At 31.7% G+C, this 19,732-nt stretch overlaps 2 protein-coding genes across 6 annotated transcripts; one reads left to right on the top strand and one right to left on the bottom strand.

Moving 5' to 3' along the window:
* Positions 1-9,705: 9,705 nt before the first annotated feature.
* On the bottom strand, positions 9,706-18,331 carry LOC123197995 (probable calcium-binding protein CML23). 5 transcript variants are annotated; one of them, XM_044612561.1, is made up of 2 exons: positions 17,781-18,331; positions 9,706-9,996 (listed from the first exon to the last, which is right to left on the bottom strand). In XM_044612561.1, exon 1 carries the CDS (start codon positions 18,250-18,252, stop codon positions 17,791-17,793), a length of 462 nt encoding a protein of 153 aa, XP_044468496.1. In that variant the 5' UTR covers positions 18,253-18,331; the 3' UTR covers positions 9,706-9,996; positions 17,781-17,790. The 5 variants fall into 5 exon arrangements, with proteins under 5 accessions (XP_044468496.1, XP_044468494.1, XP_044468492.1 ...); XM_044612559.1 differs by lacking the exon at positions 9,706-9,996 and adding an exon at positions 11,079-11,537; XM_044612557.1 differs by lacking the exon at positions 9,706-9,996 and adding an exon at positions 16,666-16,804.
* Positions 9,846-12,012, top strand: LOC123197996 (GDP-L-galactose phosphorylase 2-like). Its single transcript, XM_044612562.1, has 5 exons — positions 9,846-9,963; positions 10,333-10,757; positions 10,864-11,049; positions 11,132-11,383; positions 11,474-12,012. The coding sequence occupies exons 1-5, from the start codon at positions 9,846-9,848 to the stop codon at positions 11,798-11,800; spliced, it is 1,308 nt and encodes a 435-aa protein (XP_044468497.1). The 3' UTR covers positions 11,801-12,012.
* Positions 18,332-19,732: the final 1,401 nt, after the last annotated feature.

Raw genomic sequence — 19,732 nt, 5'->3', positions numbered from 1 at the left:
AGGCCAAAGGACTATTTCCCACCCAAGGTATGTTGTTATCCTAAGTTTTTCAACAAAACTTTTCAACTTTCCAGCTCAGATCTCGACAGATTGACATTCCAAAAGAGGGAAAAGAGATTGTCAGAGCATGGTGATGCCTCTAGAAAGCTTCATCGTTGGCGATGACACTGGATTTGGCACCAAGGATTGAAAACTAAACTCTAAGACGGGAATGCTATTTTTTTAAACTTGGCCTTGAAGGAAATAGTTAATTTTTAAGGGTTGAGGGGAAAAAGAGGTAAAATTTTAATTTATTTCTAATATTATAGATAAAATGACGATTTTACCTTTTAAACTATTAATTTTAACAATCCATGAATAGGTAAATGAGACTTTCTAAATTAAAGGATAAAAACTTGAAATAACAATATACTTTGGATGGAAAATAGTCCTTTGGCCTACTTATTGTATTTTTTTCTTTTATTTATATATTTGTTGTTCGTTTCGTTGATGAGTGCTTCTTATGGTTTTATTTTGACACATTACTGACCATGAATCAAATGTTGCATAGCTTTACAGAAGAATTATATGGATACGTGGAATTATTGTCAATAACAGATGTCAAAATACTCTAGGCAAGTGTGTATAAAAATAACATTTACCAACAAAAATAATATTTTATCATCATTATGTGATTAGATGATTTTGAATTTATAATAAAATAATATTTAATCATATGATAACATACACAAAACTTATATATGTCAAAAGTGTATACATAAATTGGATATATACAGTATTGCTATACAAAGTTTCCAAACAAATTTCACTTTTTGGAAATTCGTAATTCGTTAGCTGTCTAAAAACTGTCCAGCAGAATTGCATAATTATATATATGTTATTATTGTTGTACTTAAAAATTGTGTCTCTACCTATGCACCAAATCTAGAATATACATGATTAAAACTAAATTATATATATACAAAAAATTAACACTAACCTCCCGCCATTGCAATTGTTATATTCGCAGCACAAACCACGTGAATGTTCTTTGAATACAAAGTCTTCCAGGTGATTCAATTTTACAACAATGGTGCGTATGAATCTCAAATGCTCATCCAAGGACCTTAAGAAAAATGGCTTATATCCATCTCCCATTAAAGATGGAAACTAAAGGATTCAAGGAGCAGTTATGGACAACTTAATATGTTAATTAACTACTAAAACCAGTTACTAAAGGAATCCATATACTAGAAGATGAAATCGACATTCTCCCATTTCGTTCGTAATCCATGAATCCATATACTAAAGAAAAGAAATAAAATACACAAATCATGATCATAAATATTCTACGAACAAGTATTATTTTTCATATATCACGATGTATCTATTTCTTTAAAACTTAATGAATAAATCTTATGTTTATTCTAGGTCCAAAATAATTGTTATTCTCAACAAAAATATATATACCAAAAATGAGAAAAACAAATCAATTGAAAATTTAAGAATATCATTATAGAAAGATGTATATACATCAAATCACAAGATAGAACCAACTCTCATCACAGTTACAATATGGGATCAACTCTTATTTGCTATACATGATCCTTAAAACTTTTTAGTGACATGTCTTTTGTCAAAGGATAAAAAATCATCAATTCAATTCTGATATGTTCAATGATCACTTTATTCTCTTTTACACATTTCTTCGTGGCTAAATATTTAATGTCGATATGTTTACTTTAAATACTGTTTTTATTATTTTTAGCCAATAAAACAATAGTTGAATTGTCACAATAAATTTTTACTAGCTTGGAAATAAAATCAACAATCCTAAGCCCAAATGTGAAACTCTTTAACCATACACGATCTGATATAGCCTCAAAACAAAAAATAAACTCAGCCTACATGGTAGATATAACAATCAATGACTACTTGACACTCCTTCAAGATATGGCTCTGCCAGCAAACATAAAAATATATTCAGAGGTTGATTTTTTTGAATCAACATAGCTAGTGAAATACGAATCGGAGTAACCAACTACCTTCAAAATATCAGTCCATTTATTCATAAGCATGTACTCTTTAATTCCTTGAAGGTACCGTATCACTTTTATTGCAGCTTTCTAATGGTCTATATTTAGGTTACTCTGATATCTTCCTATCATCCCTACAACAAATGCAATGTCAGGTCTTATACAGACTTGAGCATAGGGAATGTTTGGCATTTGTTCCTTTTCAAGTTTATTTTTTGGGCATTGGTTCAAATAAAACTTATCACTCTTCACAATAGGTGTTATACTCAGTGAACAATCCTTCATCCGAAATCTCTCTAAAACTTTATTAATATAGGTTTCTTGAAACAAACTTAGAATACTTTGATGTTTGTTCCAAAGGATCTTAATGGCAATGACATAAGATGTATCACCCATATCCTTCATATCAAAATTTTTAGAGAGGAATAGATTCACCTCACAAAGTAACCCCTTATCATTAGTTGCAAGTAGAATATTATCCACATATAAAACAAGGAAACAAATTTTACTCTCACTAACCTTCTAGTATATATATTGATCCAAGATGTTCTCTAAAAACCTAAATAAGGAGATGACCTTAAGAAATTTTAAATACCATTTACAGAAGGCTTGTTTCAATCTATGTATGGATTTCTTAAGCTTACACATCAAATGCTTACCATCACTAGAAAAGAATCCTTCAAGTTGTTTCATATAAACATCTTTCTCTATATCCCCTATTGAGGAATGTCATTTTCACATTCATTTAATGTGATTCTAAGTCAAAATTAGTAACTGATGTCATAATTATACAGAAAGAACTTTCTTAGATATAGGAGAAAAAGTCATCATGTAATTTATTCCTTCTTTTTAAGTGAAACTCTTAGTAACGAGTCTTGTCTTATATCTTTTAATGTTACCTAGAAGTCTTACTTTGTTTTAAGGATGCATTAATACCTAATGCCTTTTTCCCTATTAGGAAACTCTATAAGTCCTAGACTTTATTACTCTTCATAGATTTCATCTCATCTTTCATGGTATCGTACCATAAAGTAGATTTACTGAAGTCCATTGCTCTTGAAAATGTTACAAGATCATCTTCTGCTTCTAAATTATAGTCGACTTTCTGTAGATATATTATCTAATCACTAGAAATAGTTGATTTCCTTATCCTAGTTCATTGTCTTAATGTTGATACATCTACATGTGGAGTGGATTATACAACTAGTTGTTCAATAGTATCTAAATACTATTGAACAACTTGATTTACTAAACTATTATCAGCAGCTTGTGAAACTTCATTAATTAGTTATTCAAAATCCATTTGAACTTGGTGGTGTTATGGATAACAATCAATTTATTACTTGAAGCAAATGGTTTAGTATCTGAATGATATTTTTCAAAAACTAAGTATCGAGATTGATCGTTCCTACTGATCAACTCATTTTCAAGAAATTTTGTATTTTAAGATTTCATAATTCTAATGTTGTGTGATGGACAATAAAATATGTAAACTTAGACTTTTTGACATATTTGATGGAATAACCACTTGTAGTCCTTAGGTCAATTTCTTTTCTTGTGGATTATGCACTCTTACTTTAGACGGGTATCCATAAATGTATATATTTCACAAACTCTGTTTTCAACCTTTAAGTAACTCAAATGGTGTTTTGGAAACAGTTTTGGTTGGAACTTGGTTTAATATATACATTGCCAGTAGCACCAATAAGTATCCTAAGGGTATTTACATCTTTTGCCTCATATATGTCTAATTTTAGGGTTGCACAACAATGTGTGTGATTACAAGGGCAAAATATTCTTTTTCCGTTGTGATACATGCAAATTAGCTAAATTTGGGGAATATACAAACCCATGTATATAGGAGTATTCACCTGTGTATGCTCAACACGTTTAAATATTGCATAAGGATCAGTTTTTTGACAATTTTAAAAACCGTCATTATTAGGTAACAATATAAATGCCAGTGTATAAAGGGTACACAATCGTGTATCATGTTTTTCTGTTAAAATAGAAAGGATAACAAACGCATTTGGGCTCACTTTTTTACATATTTTTCCAAAGGCATTAGATAGGTTTGAGAAAATAGAGAAGGCTTTGTAAGACTTCAAGCCAAAGGGACCATTCTTTGCCAGATGAGGATTTGCTAAGGATATTGGAAAAGAGGGAAGTATTGTAACATCCCTTCCCAGAATTATTTTTACGAATTAATATCCGAAACATCTTTTTTTTTTTTGGAAAAAAATACTTTAAACCAAACTTATTACTAAAAGTGTTTAGAAATTATTCTAAGAAAACTGAAAATCTAGAAACGAACAAAACATGTATACACCTCATATGAAAACTCATCTAAAAGTATCTGAAGATATGGAGTAATCATATACAACTGTGCAACCATCTCAAGAAGGTCAAAAGTCAACAAGACATGTGACTGTATGCATTAACATAAACTAGAGATAACCTGCTCCAGTTGGATCTATCTTCACTGACTTGACCTTGCCTCGCAGCTACCACGATCACTTGTACCTGTAATCATGAAAGAAAAGGAAGTGAGAGATAAGAACATTTAGTAAAAGAAAAAAATTAAGTAAACTATCTCCTTTCCTATTCTAACTCACTCTCGGGGCTCAATCTCACATCATAACGTCCATAAGGAATTGAAGGGATAATCTAGGTCATTCTTTACTATTTGGGTTATACTTTGTCCCATCTGGTGTCTATTTGATACTTTTCGAGAGTTGAATATAGGGATTTGACACTTTTCTAAGCTTGAGCTCTCTTCCTTTCTCTCACTACACCATTTCTAAATCTAAATTAAGCTCTACTACAAGCATACTCTACTACGAGCGAACCCTACTGTGGGTCTATGTTTTACTACAGATGTATCCTCAAAGCAAGGCTAAAAGACATAAATGCCTTTGGAATGTACCTAAGGGTATTACAAGTATGGTGTCTTTTTTCCCCTCATGGATTTTGGATGTTTTGTCAAATGTTATTGATTCTATGTGATCCATGGAATGGATGTTAAGTATGCAATGCTTGATCAATAGTTTGCTTGATATATAGCCTATTTGTGCAGTTGATATTATGGGATGGATGTTTTAAACATGTTATTACAAGAATATTAGTATATGTATGTTGTTGTAGCATTAGTGGTGTAGTTGATATGGCTTCATTATTCAAAGTATTTATTGAACAGGTATGTGCCAGAATTGATTTTAAGAATTACATGATATGTGTTGTGTTGTGTTTGTGTATAAGAATTATGGCTGATTACTTTAAGATATGAAAGAAGCATATAGCTTTTTATAATTTGAGGAACTTATGAATAATATGTTGTGCATTATGAAAGATGATATGTAAAATAGGGGCATTTGTGTTTAGACTAATATATGATTGTTTGAAAGTGGTTTGGATGCCTAAAGTTTAGATTAGGTAACCGAAAAATATGATCACAGATGAATTTGTAATATGTGGAAAGCACGTTGCATGCCTTGTGTATGACTGCATACACGACTGTGTATAATTAGGCAAATAGTTTTTGTGTTAGTTTTAAGCCATGAACGTGTTAATTTGGGATGGATACACACTCTATGGTATAAGACACACAATCGTGTATGCCATCCTGAATTGCATGCCCGTACCAATGAATAGCATGGGTGTGTTGAAGATACACCCGCGTGTATGGAAGATAAACTCTCTTGTATAATTGGGGAAATTGGAAAATAATGTTGGTAAAATTGGTAATACTTGCATATGACCATAGTAATGACTATTTTACCCCTTATGAGGGATGAACAAGAGAAAAAAATAATGGATAAGGCTCTAACAAAGACAATATATGATGGATTTATCATGAGTGTGCCTGACTATATGTGCGATAGCACAAAAGAAATTTTGGGGTTGCCCAACTATATGGACGACAACATATATCCAAATTAGAGCAATTTTGAGTCAAAAACTGAAATGATGTATTAACTCATTCTCACTACCAAGTTGTGTATAGTATGGTTATTCCACCAAGCTTTACGCAACGTAGACTTGTCACTGAGTTACATGCGGTGTGACTTATCACCAAGCTATATGTAGAATAACTTGTCACCAAGCTATGTGCAGCATGACTCATCACTAAGCTATGTGTAGTGTAATTATGCCATCGAGTAATATGAAATATGGTTGTAAAAGCATTAGGGCTAGCCTGTGTGACCATATATGTGACCTTAGCTCAAAGCCCGACCGTCATGTGTACATGGTGAACCATATGAATGACATTTGGGATGCACATGTTTTTACTAAATGTTTAAGACATCGATAGACATCGTTTGGTATTAGTCACTAGGGATAACACAAACATACGAGTTTAGGCAAAGAGTATTAAGATATTTGGATAGGCATCTAGGACATCAGTGTAACATCTAGAATACCACAAAAAGATAGGACATGGAAAACCTTGATTTATAGTACTGTTTTACTATTGTGTGCATGAGATTGAGAGGGCACCAACTTACTAAGTATGTTTCACTCACCGTATTCCTTTTGTGATTTTGTAAGTAAGATCATGGAGCAATAGGATAGCAACAGAGCGAGCAAGTTAGTTTAGGACATTACAAAAGTGGAGGATGTTTTGGTTATTTACCTATGTGGACTATTTTATTTCATGTATTTGCACTGGTTTTAATTATGCACTTGTTTTTTTTTTAATATGATAGACTTTCTAAACTCTAGATTTAAATATTATTTATGATGATGACATTTTTATTGAATACATTTTATGGGATTGTAGGTATTAACTTTTCTAAAATATCATGCATTTATTCTATTGTTGCATATATTATGAGATGTTTTAAGATAACACATCTTTTCGGGTATTCATTCTGGGTAAGGGTATGTATTAGGAGAGAGGTGTTACACTATCATTTTAAAAGCTTCAATCGATAACAATTTAGGAAGTTTGAGCTACTAAGCATACTTTGTATCATGTCTAATAAAGTTTAGTTTCTTATTTCTACTACACCATGTTGGTTCAGAGAACCAAATATAGTGTATTGGGCAACAATCTCATAATCTTCAAGAAACCTTGCAAATAGACGAGGTGTTTGTCTACCCTGAGTGTATCTACTATAATATTCTCTACCTTTATTTGATCTCATGATTTTAATTTGTTTTCCACATTATTTCTCTACTTCTACCTTGAAAACTTTAAAAGCATCAATGTTTCATTATTGTTATGAAGCACGTAGAGATATATGTATCATCAATAATCATAAATAAATGAAATAAAATATTTTTGACCATAAACGTCTATATCCAGATAACAAATATTTGTATGTATGATTTCTAATATATTTGAACTCCTCTTGGCACCTTTTCTTTGACTGGTTGGTTTGCTTTCCCTTTATACAATCCACACAAATATCAAAGTCAGTAAAATCTAAAACATCTAGTACTCCATCACTCACAAATCTTTTAAATCTTTCTATAGACATATGTCTCAATCTTTGATAATACTATATAAAGGAATTTTCATTCATAACACTTCTTTTAATACTAGCATTATTTTGAATATGCATTAAATTAAATAAAACATTGTTTTGTAAATGAATTTAGAACAAACCATTAGACAATGTACCATTCCTTACAACTGTAGATTTATAAGTTAAGCTAAATTCAATTTCACAAAATATAAAAGACTATCCAAATGGTACAAGTCTTGAAACTAAAATTAAGTTTCACAAAAAACTTGGAATATAAAAGGTTCATTCTAAATCTAATACAAAACTAGCATTTAAAACTAATATGCACGTTCCGACCACTTTCACATGTGAATGCATATTGTTTCTTAAATAGATGCATTGCTCACTAGCCATTGGCTTCCGTTAGTTTGGAAAGTTCTGCAAGGTATTTGAAATATGGATTGTAAAACCAGAATCAATTCACCAAGTGTTATGATATACATCAATCATATTATATTCATAATATACAAGTGAGATTGAATTACCTTTCTTTTCAAGCTTTATGATATACATCAACCATATTAGATTCATAACATATAAATGAGATTGAATTACCTTTCTTTTCAAGTCAACCTTTAAATTTATAGCGGTCCTTCTTTACATGTCCTTTCTTTTTATAGAAAAAACATTTAAACTCCTTCTTGAATTTAGTTTGAACAAATATTTTATCTTTTTCCTTATGTTTAGCTTGTTTCTTCTTCTTTCCTTGGGTAACCATATGTGCACTTTCACCCATTTCCATCAGTTGTCTTTCTTCCTTTTGTACACACATGGTCACAAGTTCATTCATTGACCATTTTTCCTTATGTGTTATATGCGATTTTGAAAGCAAATTCATTATGAAATGCACTACAAAAGATTCAAATATCTCAATCTCAAGAGTCTTAAGTTGACCACTATATCCCTTATTTGCATTATATGCTCACAAACACCTCTAACATGGTAAGCTTCATCGATGATAACTTTGTCCTAAAAGTGCTGACAATAGCTTTATCTGAAGACTCAAACTATTCATCAATAAGCTTCAATAATTGTCTGACATTATTACACTAAAAAATTGAACCATAAATACTAGCATATATGCGTGTCTTAATGAACATCATGCTTAAGTGATTAGATTACTCTCATCATTCATACAGGGCAACTTCAGCCTGAACGTTAGTTTCTATAAGTGCATGTGGTTCATCCTTTCGGTTGGCATAATCAATGTCCATACACCCTAATTAAAAAAGAGTTTTCTCCTTCCAAATCTTATAGTTATAACCATTTAAATAAGGAATATTATATATATTATCAGAGGAACTCAAGTATAGACTAATAGAGAGCTACAAATAATTGATGTAGTAACTTCAAGGATCCAAAGAGTACATGTTTATGTATAAATGAGTTGATAATTTGGAGGTAGTTAGTTATTTTGATTCAGATTTCGCTAGCTATGTTGATTCAAGAAAATCAAACTCAAGAAAAACAAGAATTTTTTACACAAATTCAACATCCAAAGCAAGGCAAAGGCAAAAAATGCTCTAACACCAAATGTTGGATTTAAAAATATGTTTCTACCTAAGCATCAAATCAAGAATGTACATGATATGTGGAAAATTAACAACTAACCTTCTGCCATCGCAATTGTTGAATTTGCAGTAGAAACCATTTGAATGTCCTCTGAATGCGGAGTATTCCAGGTGGTTCAATTTCACAGCAATGGTATTTGTGTATCTCAATTGCTCACCCAAGGACCTCAAGAAAAATGGCTTATATCCATATTTTAATTAATTAATTAAAACTTGATAAAAGTTTCTTCAGCAATGAATATTATCAAAAGTAATATGCAATCAAACGAGAGAAGGATTATTGAATGATTGTTTAACAACATATATTGAGAGATACATATTAGCGAGTAAAAATAATGAAACTATCCAAAAAGTTAGAATAGTATTATTGCAATGTAATTATGATAATTTATTGAGTTTATAATAATATTATATTCTTAAAAATATTTTTATTTTTATTGTGGATGATATATGCTTATTCATGTTCATTCAAATAAGCTGTACAAATAATCTTTTATATATATAATTGAATTTGAAGACGGTTAACAGCACCGCAGGCTTTGGAACCAACCGAAACTAGCGAGAAACCCTTCTAAATTAATACTCCTTTTTATACCAGAATTTGTGATCTCGTTGGAAACCAGTTACGTTTTTGCTTTTATTATCATTCAGAAAGCTTAGGACAACACAAATTAACATATATAATTGTCAAAACCAAATACAAGCCAACAAAGCAAAAAATAGGAAGATTGTCCCCCGATTCTTCGTTAATGGGCTTGTTGACGATCAAGAGGGTTGCGACGGTCGTTTCCAATTACCAAGAATGTTGTTCTGAAACTGTAGAAGTTGGCTGCGGCCGGGATTGCGTTGGAAACTGTTGTTTACCTGGTATTTCTTCAACTCTACTTTCATCATACTTTTCTGCATTCATAAGCTTTCAAAGTTTTCATGTTTTGCGAAGGGTTTCTTCAGAATTACACAACATGAAGTGGGAAAAGAATTTTCTAATTTTTTTTTATTTCAAAGTTATAATAGTTAGAAATTGTTAAGGTTTTGTTTCAGGATCAATTTAGATGCTCAAAGAACCAAAATTCTTTTGGATTTATTTGAATTTACATTAATCCAATAATGAAACCAGAGAAAAATAAATTCTTAATGAAAGGGATATGTATGATTTTTTTTTATACGGTTAATATTTCAAGATTGCAGTCGAGTCAAATTAGGCCTACCTGAAACTTAATGCATTTTTGTTTTCAGTATCAAAGCTACCTCTTTATGCAATCAAGAATGAAAAAGATGGTTCAACCGGAGATGATTCGGAGAATTCACTAACGGAAGAGCCACAGCGGACATGTTTCCTTCATAATTTGCTGCTGGGAGAATGGGAAGATCGAATGAACCGAGGGCTTTTTCGCTACGATGTGACCACATGCAAGACAAAAGTTATTCCTGGTGACTATGGTTTTATAGCACAGCTAAATGAGGGCCGTCACCTTAAGAAACGCCCTACTGAGTTTCGTGTTGATCAAGTTCTTCAGCCTTTTGACGATAACAAGTTCAATTTCACTAAAATTGGCCAAGAAGAAGTGCTCTTCAGGATTCAACAAAGTAATGACTTCAACAGCCAGTACTTCCCCAGTGCCCCAGCTGATTTAAACTCTCTTAGTGTTGTCGCCATCAATGTATGCAAATTTGATATCTCTTTCTTTTTATTGTTTTTGAGAAAAAAAATTTAAATGTGTGTTTATTGAAATGTTTTGGCTAATGGGTTTTCTCTGTTATAATTAGGTGAGTCCGATTGAGTATGGACATGTTCTCTTGATACCCCGTGTTCTTGACCGCTTACCACAACGAATTGATCATGAGAGCTTCTTGTTAGCTCTTTATATGGCTAAAGAAGCCGCTGATCCATTCTTCAGATTGGGTTACAACAGCTTGGGTGCTTTTGCTACTATTAATCACCTACACTTTCAGGTTGGTGCATCATTTGCTTTTTATAGAGATGGCCAAATTGCTTGTTGATCAGTGCTAATTGATTTTTTTGACTTAATCGTAGGCATATTACTTGCCTTTGCCTTTCCCAGTTGAGAAAGCTCAAACTTCAAGAATAGTTACAGTGAAAGATAGAGGAGTTGTGGTTTCTGAGTTATTGAATTATCCTGTGCGAGGCCTTGTCTTTGAAGGAGGAAAATCGGTGAAGGATCTATCTAATGCAGTTGCTGGCTCTTGCATTTTCCTTCAGAACAACAACATCCCTTTCAATGTGTTGATATCTAGTTGTGGTACAAGAATCTTTTTGTTCCTTCAGGTAATTTTTCTCCCTTCTAATTATTAATACAAGCTTTGATTCGGTCTATAGTGGAGCTCTCTTGATGCATCTTCTCGTTTGCATGGGCAGTGTTACGCTGAGAAACAAGCACTTGGAGAAGTTAGCCAGGAGCTTCTAGACACCCAAGTGAATCCTGCAGTTTGGGAGATTAGTGGGCATATAGTATTGAAGAGAAAAATAGATTTTGAGGGAGCAACTGAAGAATATGCTTTGAGACTTCTTGCCGAAGTTTCTCTGACAGAAGAAAGATTCGAGGAAGTGAAGGCTTATGTCTTGGAAGCATCAGAGCTGCAAGAGGCCAACAAGGAGGAAAACAACATAAATCAAGATGACGATTCTCTTGAAAATCTACCTGCTGCTCGTGCTTCAAATTTACCTCAAGACTGTATTGTTTAGCATTGAAGGATTTACCATTTTGACAGATTGAAAAATAGAGTACAAGTAGAAAAAACTATAAGAGATGTTATATTTGGCCATAGTATTTTAAATTACACTGGCCAGATTGTTGTTGATTCACTGACATTTACTGGTACTGTATCTGAACTTTGTTACTTGGAATGAGTAATATAAAAACTGTGAGTGAAAAAGCCAGATTATCGTTGGCTTCAGAAATATTCTATATTTCATTTACGTTTCAGGATAAATATAAAAATAAACAACATAGCTCCAAATGGATCAATTACCATTATACTCTTTCGACTGATTTATAGTTATACATTCAAGGGATACCAACTTGTTTTTTCAGTGAACTATTAACAAATTCTCATAAGCTAAGTTTCGAAAATCAAGATACCTACCCATCAACTATTAAAGTTAACACAATTTGTTAGTCTCAAAAATATAATTATCATTGAATCAGTAATATCAAAAAAAATTTATCCCATTTTCCCCACCTTATTTTTTAAAATTGATAATTTTTCCTTAACTTAATTTTGAAAACTTACTATTTCCCCACTAGGTTTTCATTTCTTTCCTCCCTTCTCTGACGACCTTTCTCCGACCAACAACTTATCTTCTTTCTCTGTTAGCACTCCCTCCACCTCTCAAAAATAGACGAATCAATGGAATCAGTCAAGACAAATCAGCATGTGTTCAAAGATAGCTTGACAAAATTGCTCTCTCTCATTCAAAGATACTCTGCTCTTCTTCGTGAAATGTCTTCTGCTCACCTTCGTTTAGAGCGCTTCACGAAGACAAAGACAAAGATGTAGGACATTTGAAGAATGCCCGAAGACGAAAAGCTCACAATGAAGAGTCGATTTGTTTATCTTCGTCTAAAGTCAATTTGATGAAGCACACAACAAAGAACACATGTTGATTTGTCTTCGATCGATTCTACCAATTTGTCTATCTTCAGGAGGCGAGAGGGAGCACCAATAGTGAAAGAAGATTTGTTGTCAGCCAAAGAGAGATTACCCAAAAAAAGAGGAAAGAAATGAAATTCTAGGTTGGAAAAAGTAAATTTTTAAAACTAAGTTTGGGGAAATTATCATTTTTCAAAACTCAGAAGAGGAAATGAAATATAATTTTATTTTTTTAATATTATTATTTGAATGACAATTATACCCTTAATAATAACATATTTTGTTAACTTTAATACCTAATGAGTGGGTATTTAAATTTTTAAAACTTAGCGAATAGGAGTTTGGCAATGGACTAAACCTTGGGTGGGAATAAGTCTTTTGGCTTTTTATATATTATAAATGTAGTAAAACTTGTGTAATGCCCATAGGTATGATTAAGGGCATTTTAGTTTTTTCTTCTTAATTTATGTGAACTTAATTAATTATATGTTGTTGAAATGTATGAATAGTCGTTCATAACAATGATGGACACCCGTTCGTGCCTTGATAAGGGTAAAATAGTTATTTCATATTAAACGTGTGAAAATAACCTAAGTGTAAGGACCAATGACTATGCATGATCAAGAAAATGCTCGTTCATCCATTCATCGAATTTGAAATCATATAAGATTAGTTTTTCGGTGATTTTAGGACGTGTTTAAGATAGATAATGAAAAGGACGATCGTGCATAGGATCTGCACAATTGTTTATAGTGTTTGTTTGGCAAAATAAAAAAAAAAAACACAAGGCCTAATGCGTTTTATTTTTACGCATATATAGTTCCAAAGCCAAACAGCCAAGAGAGCAAAGACTTGTGTGTCCAAAGGTGCACTTGAAGATGAGTTTGGTCACTGGAAAGCCTAGGCCATGCAAAGATTTTGGTGACTATCACCTTCTAGTTTTTTTCTTTTTCTAACCTTCACCCTCTAGTTTGATTCAACTTGTTGTAGTATTGGGACTGTATATATAATCAAATGATTTTGTGATATGTAAATATTTCCCTTAAAAGGATTTAATGATGATATTCTTACAAAGCACATTGATTAGTATGTTGTTATTATACTTGGATGCTTATGATGGTTTTGTGATTGAACATTGAGAATAGTTTGGTGATATGGAAAATTACAACATGTTTATTGATTTTCATTAGTGAGAAAGATGTTTAGTAGCAAATTTATATGGTTTGCCATGCTTGGAATCGATTGTGTTATGTTGTTTAAGTTAGACTATGTAGAACAAATAGATCAAGTAGTTATATACACTGATGAATAGTCGTCCCTCTACAACAAGGACGCTTGTTCAACTTTAAGGAAAACGATAAGTTCATGCATGTCAAATGCACATTCGTTCTATGCTTAAGGCATGAACAGCTGTTTGGAATGGGACCGATGTTCATTCATGGCACTTTAGGAGGAACAATTAAATAGAGAGATGGACGATCGTGAATGATAGTTTGAGGGGTTTACAATGACAAATTTTAGCATTGGTTGTTTGTTAGTCATAGTTTAGAGGGACAGTCACCCTTAATAAGAACATATGCTTATGCATAGTTTATATGGAGAGCATGAAGAGTTAGGGCTAGCAACTCCAGTTTACACAAAAATAAAATAATAGTGTTAGAGTGGGGATAGAGTTAGAAAGGCTTATTGAAGGTGAAATTAAGTTAGCTAGCTATACTAAGGATGTTTGACTATGTAAAAGATGACACAAACCCCGATCAAGTCAAATTTAGATCGAAAATAGAGAATGTTAAGAAAAGTAATTTACATTGAAATAGCCATCAATTATGTACAAAAGTGACATTATATGCGAAAGTAATAGAGTTATACAAAAGATAAATACTCATGAAATGCATCATGCATTTAACATCAATATGTATCGATCACTTATTTTAGTTTAATTGGGTATGCAAGGTAAATGACAATGGCATCAGCAGTTTTCTCATGTGGTCAGCAAGATACATCATGTATGCGCTCGTGGTAGAGACCATAATAGGATGATAATTTAATTAGCAATCTCGTAGCTATGTGTACGTGATAAGAGAGACAACAATAAATTCCTTTTGTGACCAAGGTATCATAGTTAGCCCGAAGTTTGACTAATATTGTGCACAAGGCACATAAATAGTAGACATCAAGGATATTGGTTGCTTTCACGAGGATATCAGTTATGTCGAGTTTTGCTTAGGTAGAGACCATCCTAGGATGATAATTTAATTAGCAATCTCGTAGCTATGGGTATGTGATAAGAGAGACAACAATAAATTCCTTATGTGACCAGGGTATCATAGTTAGCCCGAAGTTTGACTAACATTGTGCACAAGGCACATAAATAGTAGATATCGAGGATATTGGTTGCTTTCACGAGGATATCAATTATGTCGAGTTTTGCTTAGGAGTTAGTCATCAGAGATGACATTGCCTACGTAGTTAGAGCATGAGAGTGTCGAGATAAGACAAATAGGCATAGGAAGACGTCAAAAAACATCTAATAGTAACCACATTATGTGATAGTAATGGAATATTAGTTTGTAAGATGTTGTGTGCAAGGTATTGAGAAGTCACCTACTAACTGACTATTTTCATTTATGTACTCCTTTTTTTGTCGTTTTATAGGTAGATGTGAGTATCGAGACATGCGGGGAGCAAACAGTCCAACTCGAGTTGTTGCATGAGGACAAAAGGCATTATAGTTATTTGTGTTTAAATGTTCAAACAATGTATTTACTTTTCAAAATGAGACAATTGATATTTATGAACTTATGTTTATTTGATTTGGATTTCAAACACTAGATTGTGTGGATGTTGTTTTAAGTAATCAGATGGTCTAATTCAATTGAGTTTGAATTATACATTTTGCACACAATGATTGTAAGTGTTTAATATCATGTTGTAATTAGATAACACTATAATTCAGTTGAGTTTAGGTTGTGCATATCTTTTCGAATTATAATCTATATAGGAGTATATATCTAGAGAGGTGTGTTACAACTTGTGTTTTGACACATATGTCCTTATGAAATTAATTTTATATTTTTACATGTTTTAAGCAAATTAAAAATATATATAAAGATCTCAAATTAATGATAAAATGTAATTCATAATTTATATAATATTTAAAATTTTATTATAACAAAAATATAATATAAAAACACTATTAATTCCAACCAATTTTTTATTATAATTATATTGTCTATTCAATTTAGCATTAACATAAACTAATACTATATATACCCATTTTTAGTATACAAATAAATATATATTTATATGTATCATCACGTGATTCAGTATTATTTTATTATTATTTTAAAATCATCAAATCGCATAATGATATATATCAAATATATATCATTTGTATACTCAAAATAAGTATACATAATTTTATTGCATTAACAAATTATATTTTTTAAGAAAAAAACTCAATATTATGAAAGTAAACATTAAAAAATTTTGAATTTAATGTTGTGTGGCTTTGTAAATGTTTGTGACACATTTTATTTAGTCTTAGTATCGATTAAATCCGATCAAATAATTCAAAAGTTACCACACACTAGGTTTACATTAGTATCAACTTATATTTTATGTATGAAGCCAATGGGGTTGGATTGGATTATTTCTTTCGCAAAATTCAAAAAAAAAAAAAAAAAGATTAGTTCTTGCTAATCTATTTTAAATTTCAAATATGGTTGTCATGGAACGACCATTGATATATTTATTTATTAATATTCTCTTTTCTTTTCTTTTTTTCTGTCTATTCAGACATGAGGAAATGTTAATAACACTATATATATATCCTTCATACAAACTAGCTAACCCATTAATTTTTTTTAAAAAAAGAATTTTTACCTTATTATCAAAGGAGTAGTGTTATATATAAAATTTTTATATATAATTTTATGCATAAATAATAACATAATATCATATAATAATAAATTATTATTCATATATAAAATTATACATAAAATTATATGTATAATTTTATTGTATAAGAAAATTCAACAAATGGATACTTCGGAAAACGTTTTGGAGGGGGATGATACGACATCAATTCCAACCACTGAAACAATTAGAACATTTGAGATTGTTGTTGACAACTTAGCTTGTATCTAGAAGCTCAAGAAATCTTCTCCATCAATTAAGAATTGTGCACCATAGAAGACCAGGAAAGATGACAGAGAACCAAGCAATGCAAATTAAAGTTAAATATTAAAATTTATTTCTAACTGCTCCAATAGGAGATGTTTGCATTAAAGAATCAATAACAAATTATGTGTATATATTTTTTATATATAAATATATATACACATGAATATATCATAAGATGATTAGATGATTTTAAATTAATAATAAAATAAAATTTAATAACATGAAAATGCACCTATATATGTAAAAATTTATATACCAAAAGAGATAACACTGCTCAAGAAGCAATTTAACTAATTGAATTATTTAATATTTTAAATTAGGAATAATAAAGAGATGAGATTCAAGGTCAAGATTAGAAATTATTAGAGCCAAGCAAACAAATACCGCGTTGACATCATCGTTTGCATTTATGTCCACATTTCCTAACAAGTAAAAATTCAATAAATATCAAACTCAAAGTTTGACCAATTATTAATTCTAGTCTTAATTCCACAGCGTTTTTTCATGCTTTCCACTTCCACAAGTTTTCTCCACCCAACTCAAATTTGGACCAACACCAAAACCTAATAGGGATATAACTATTTCACATGATTCTAATGAAGGCTCCTCCTAAGACTCCAAATTTTCTGAGACTTATGGCGTACGTTTTCATAATCTTTAAAAAGAAAGATATCAATATACTTCAAGCAAAAGAGATTCAGAAATCAAGGCCATGATTAAAAGCAAATTTGATTTACAGTTTGTTAACGATTAATTCCAAGTTATCTAACCAAACAAATAATAAAACCCTAGCAGCATCTGTAGGTATTCACACAGAGCCTATAATAATAACTAGCTAGCTATAGTCAGTGCAATATTAAAAGGCATTAATGAACGGTCGATCTAACCTTTTGGCTATTAGGCGCGAGTCATCATCTTCTTAAACTCCTCAAAGTTGACATGGCCATCACCGTCGGCATCGACCTGTTTGATCATCTTATTGCAATCATTCAGCGAACACTTCTCTCCAAGTTTCCTCAACACCGAATGTAACTCCTGTACTGATATCAATCCGTTCTTGTCAACATCAAATAGATCAAAAGCGTCCTTCAACTCCTTCGAACCGTCACCGCTGGACGATGCGCCGCCCATATGAAACTCAACGAACTCGTCAAAGTCAATGTAGCCATCACCATCTTTATCAATCTCTTGCATTACACGTTCCACCTCCTCTGGCGAAGTCTTGGAGCTGAGCGCGCTGATGATGTCCTTTAGTTCATCGGCGGATATCTTTCCGTCGCCGTTCTTGTCGAATTTGTTGAACACTTTGCGAGCTTCTTCCAAAGAACCGAAAGAAGTCGCATCTTTACTTCTCGCCATTTCTCAAACGGAAGAGAAAATTTAGTTTTAAAACTTGCAAAGTTTATTGTTTTTCGTTTTCGGATTGGTAGAGTTTAAGGTCGTTTATATATAGTAACGTTCACGCGGTTTGAACGCGCAAAAAAACGTGAACTCCTACACAAAGACCAAGACTTTACTTTTTGGAGGGGCGAGAATAGATTGTGGGCGGGTACATTTGTTACGGTGGATAGCTACGGTTTTGTCACATGGTTCGGTGGCTTAAAGTTGAGAGGTGATGAAATTATGACACGTAGTTTTTGGTGCAGATATTTTGCTTTGTGAGGATGATACTCGTGCCAGTGCTGGCCTTAGAAGGAAGGTTTCAGATCCAACAAGAATTGGCCGCTAATGATTGTGATATTCACCTGATAACCCGTAATCTTGATTTAAATTTAGAAAGAAAGCTTATAAAAAAATTTGAAGATCACGATAAATCTTTTAAATTTTATCAGATATTAAAACATAAAGTTTGTGGCGTGTACTTAACTGTTATACAAAAAAACAAAGTGCGTAACCATTACACATTCTAAAACAAGACGGAAAAGAACCGGAGTTAGAGAGTACAATATTTTATTAGGTCAAAAAACTTTTTCCAACCCAAGGTTTGTTAAATTGATACATGATCAATATTGAAAATTTATCGACAGTTAAACTAATAAAAATTAGTTATTTCTAAGGTTAAAATTATTATTTAACTTTAAAATATTATCTGTTTTTCTTCTAATTTTAAAAAATTAATAATTTTCTTTCAAACTTAAATTTTAAATACCAGTTTAGAGATGCAACAAACCACAGGTGAGAATAAGTCTTTTGGCTTTTTAATTATTTATTTTTCGCTGACCAACATTTCCTCATCATTAAAATTTCAAAAAGATTTTTTTTTCTTTCTTCATTTGTATATTTATTAAAGTTAAATAAATTTCTAATGTGTTTCCAATCAAATTAGAGTGGCTTTCAACACATAATCTCCTTAGGAGAAAATTCAGTCAAGCAAAAGGAAAGAAAATACAATAAAATTACAAATGAAAATATCAAGAAATCCAAATCTACAAGCAAAACCACCAGCCTAGTTGTTCACCACCAAACCTAGATAATATTTGGATAAAGGAAATTGATTTTTCAGGAAGGACCTTTGAGGAGGGGTGTTATTCTTTTACCCTTCATTGTTAACACATGGATATATATTGTCTACATATTCATTGGACCAACTTATAAGAGGATTCTATATAAATGTTTATCCCACTGTCTATGGACCAAATCCTCTAATAAACAATGGTGCATGTGATCTTTTGATTTGAAATTATCGAAACACCATGTGCACCAATAGACCTAGTTTGGCATTAGTCTAATGTATCATTTTTCTAAGACTATCAATACGATAATCGTTGGCTATGTCTAGAAATGTATCAAGGCTATGAAAAACTGATACATGATGCATCACTTTCAGATACAGAAGAAG

Source organism: Mangifera indica, chromosome 15, assembly GCF_011075055.1.
Source record: "Mangifera indica cultivar Alphonso chromosome 15, CATAS_Mindica_2.1, whole genome shotgun sequence".
Lineage (NCBI taxonomy): Eukaryota > Viridiplantae > Streptophyta > Magnoliopsida > Sapindales > Anacardiaceae > Mangifera > Mangifera indica.
This window is presented reverse-complemented; position numbering and strand designations above follow the sequence as displayed.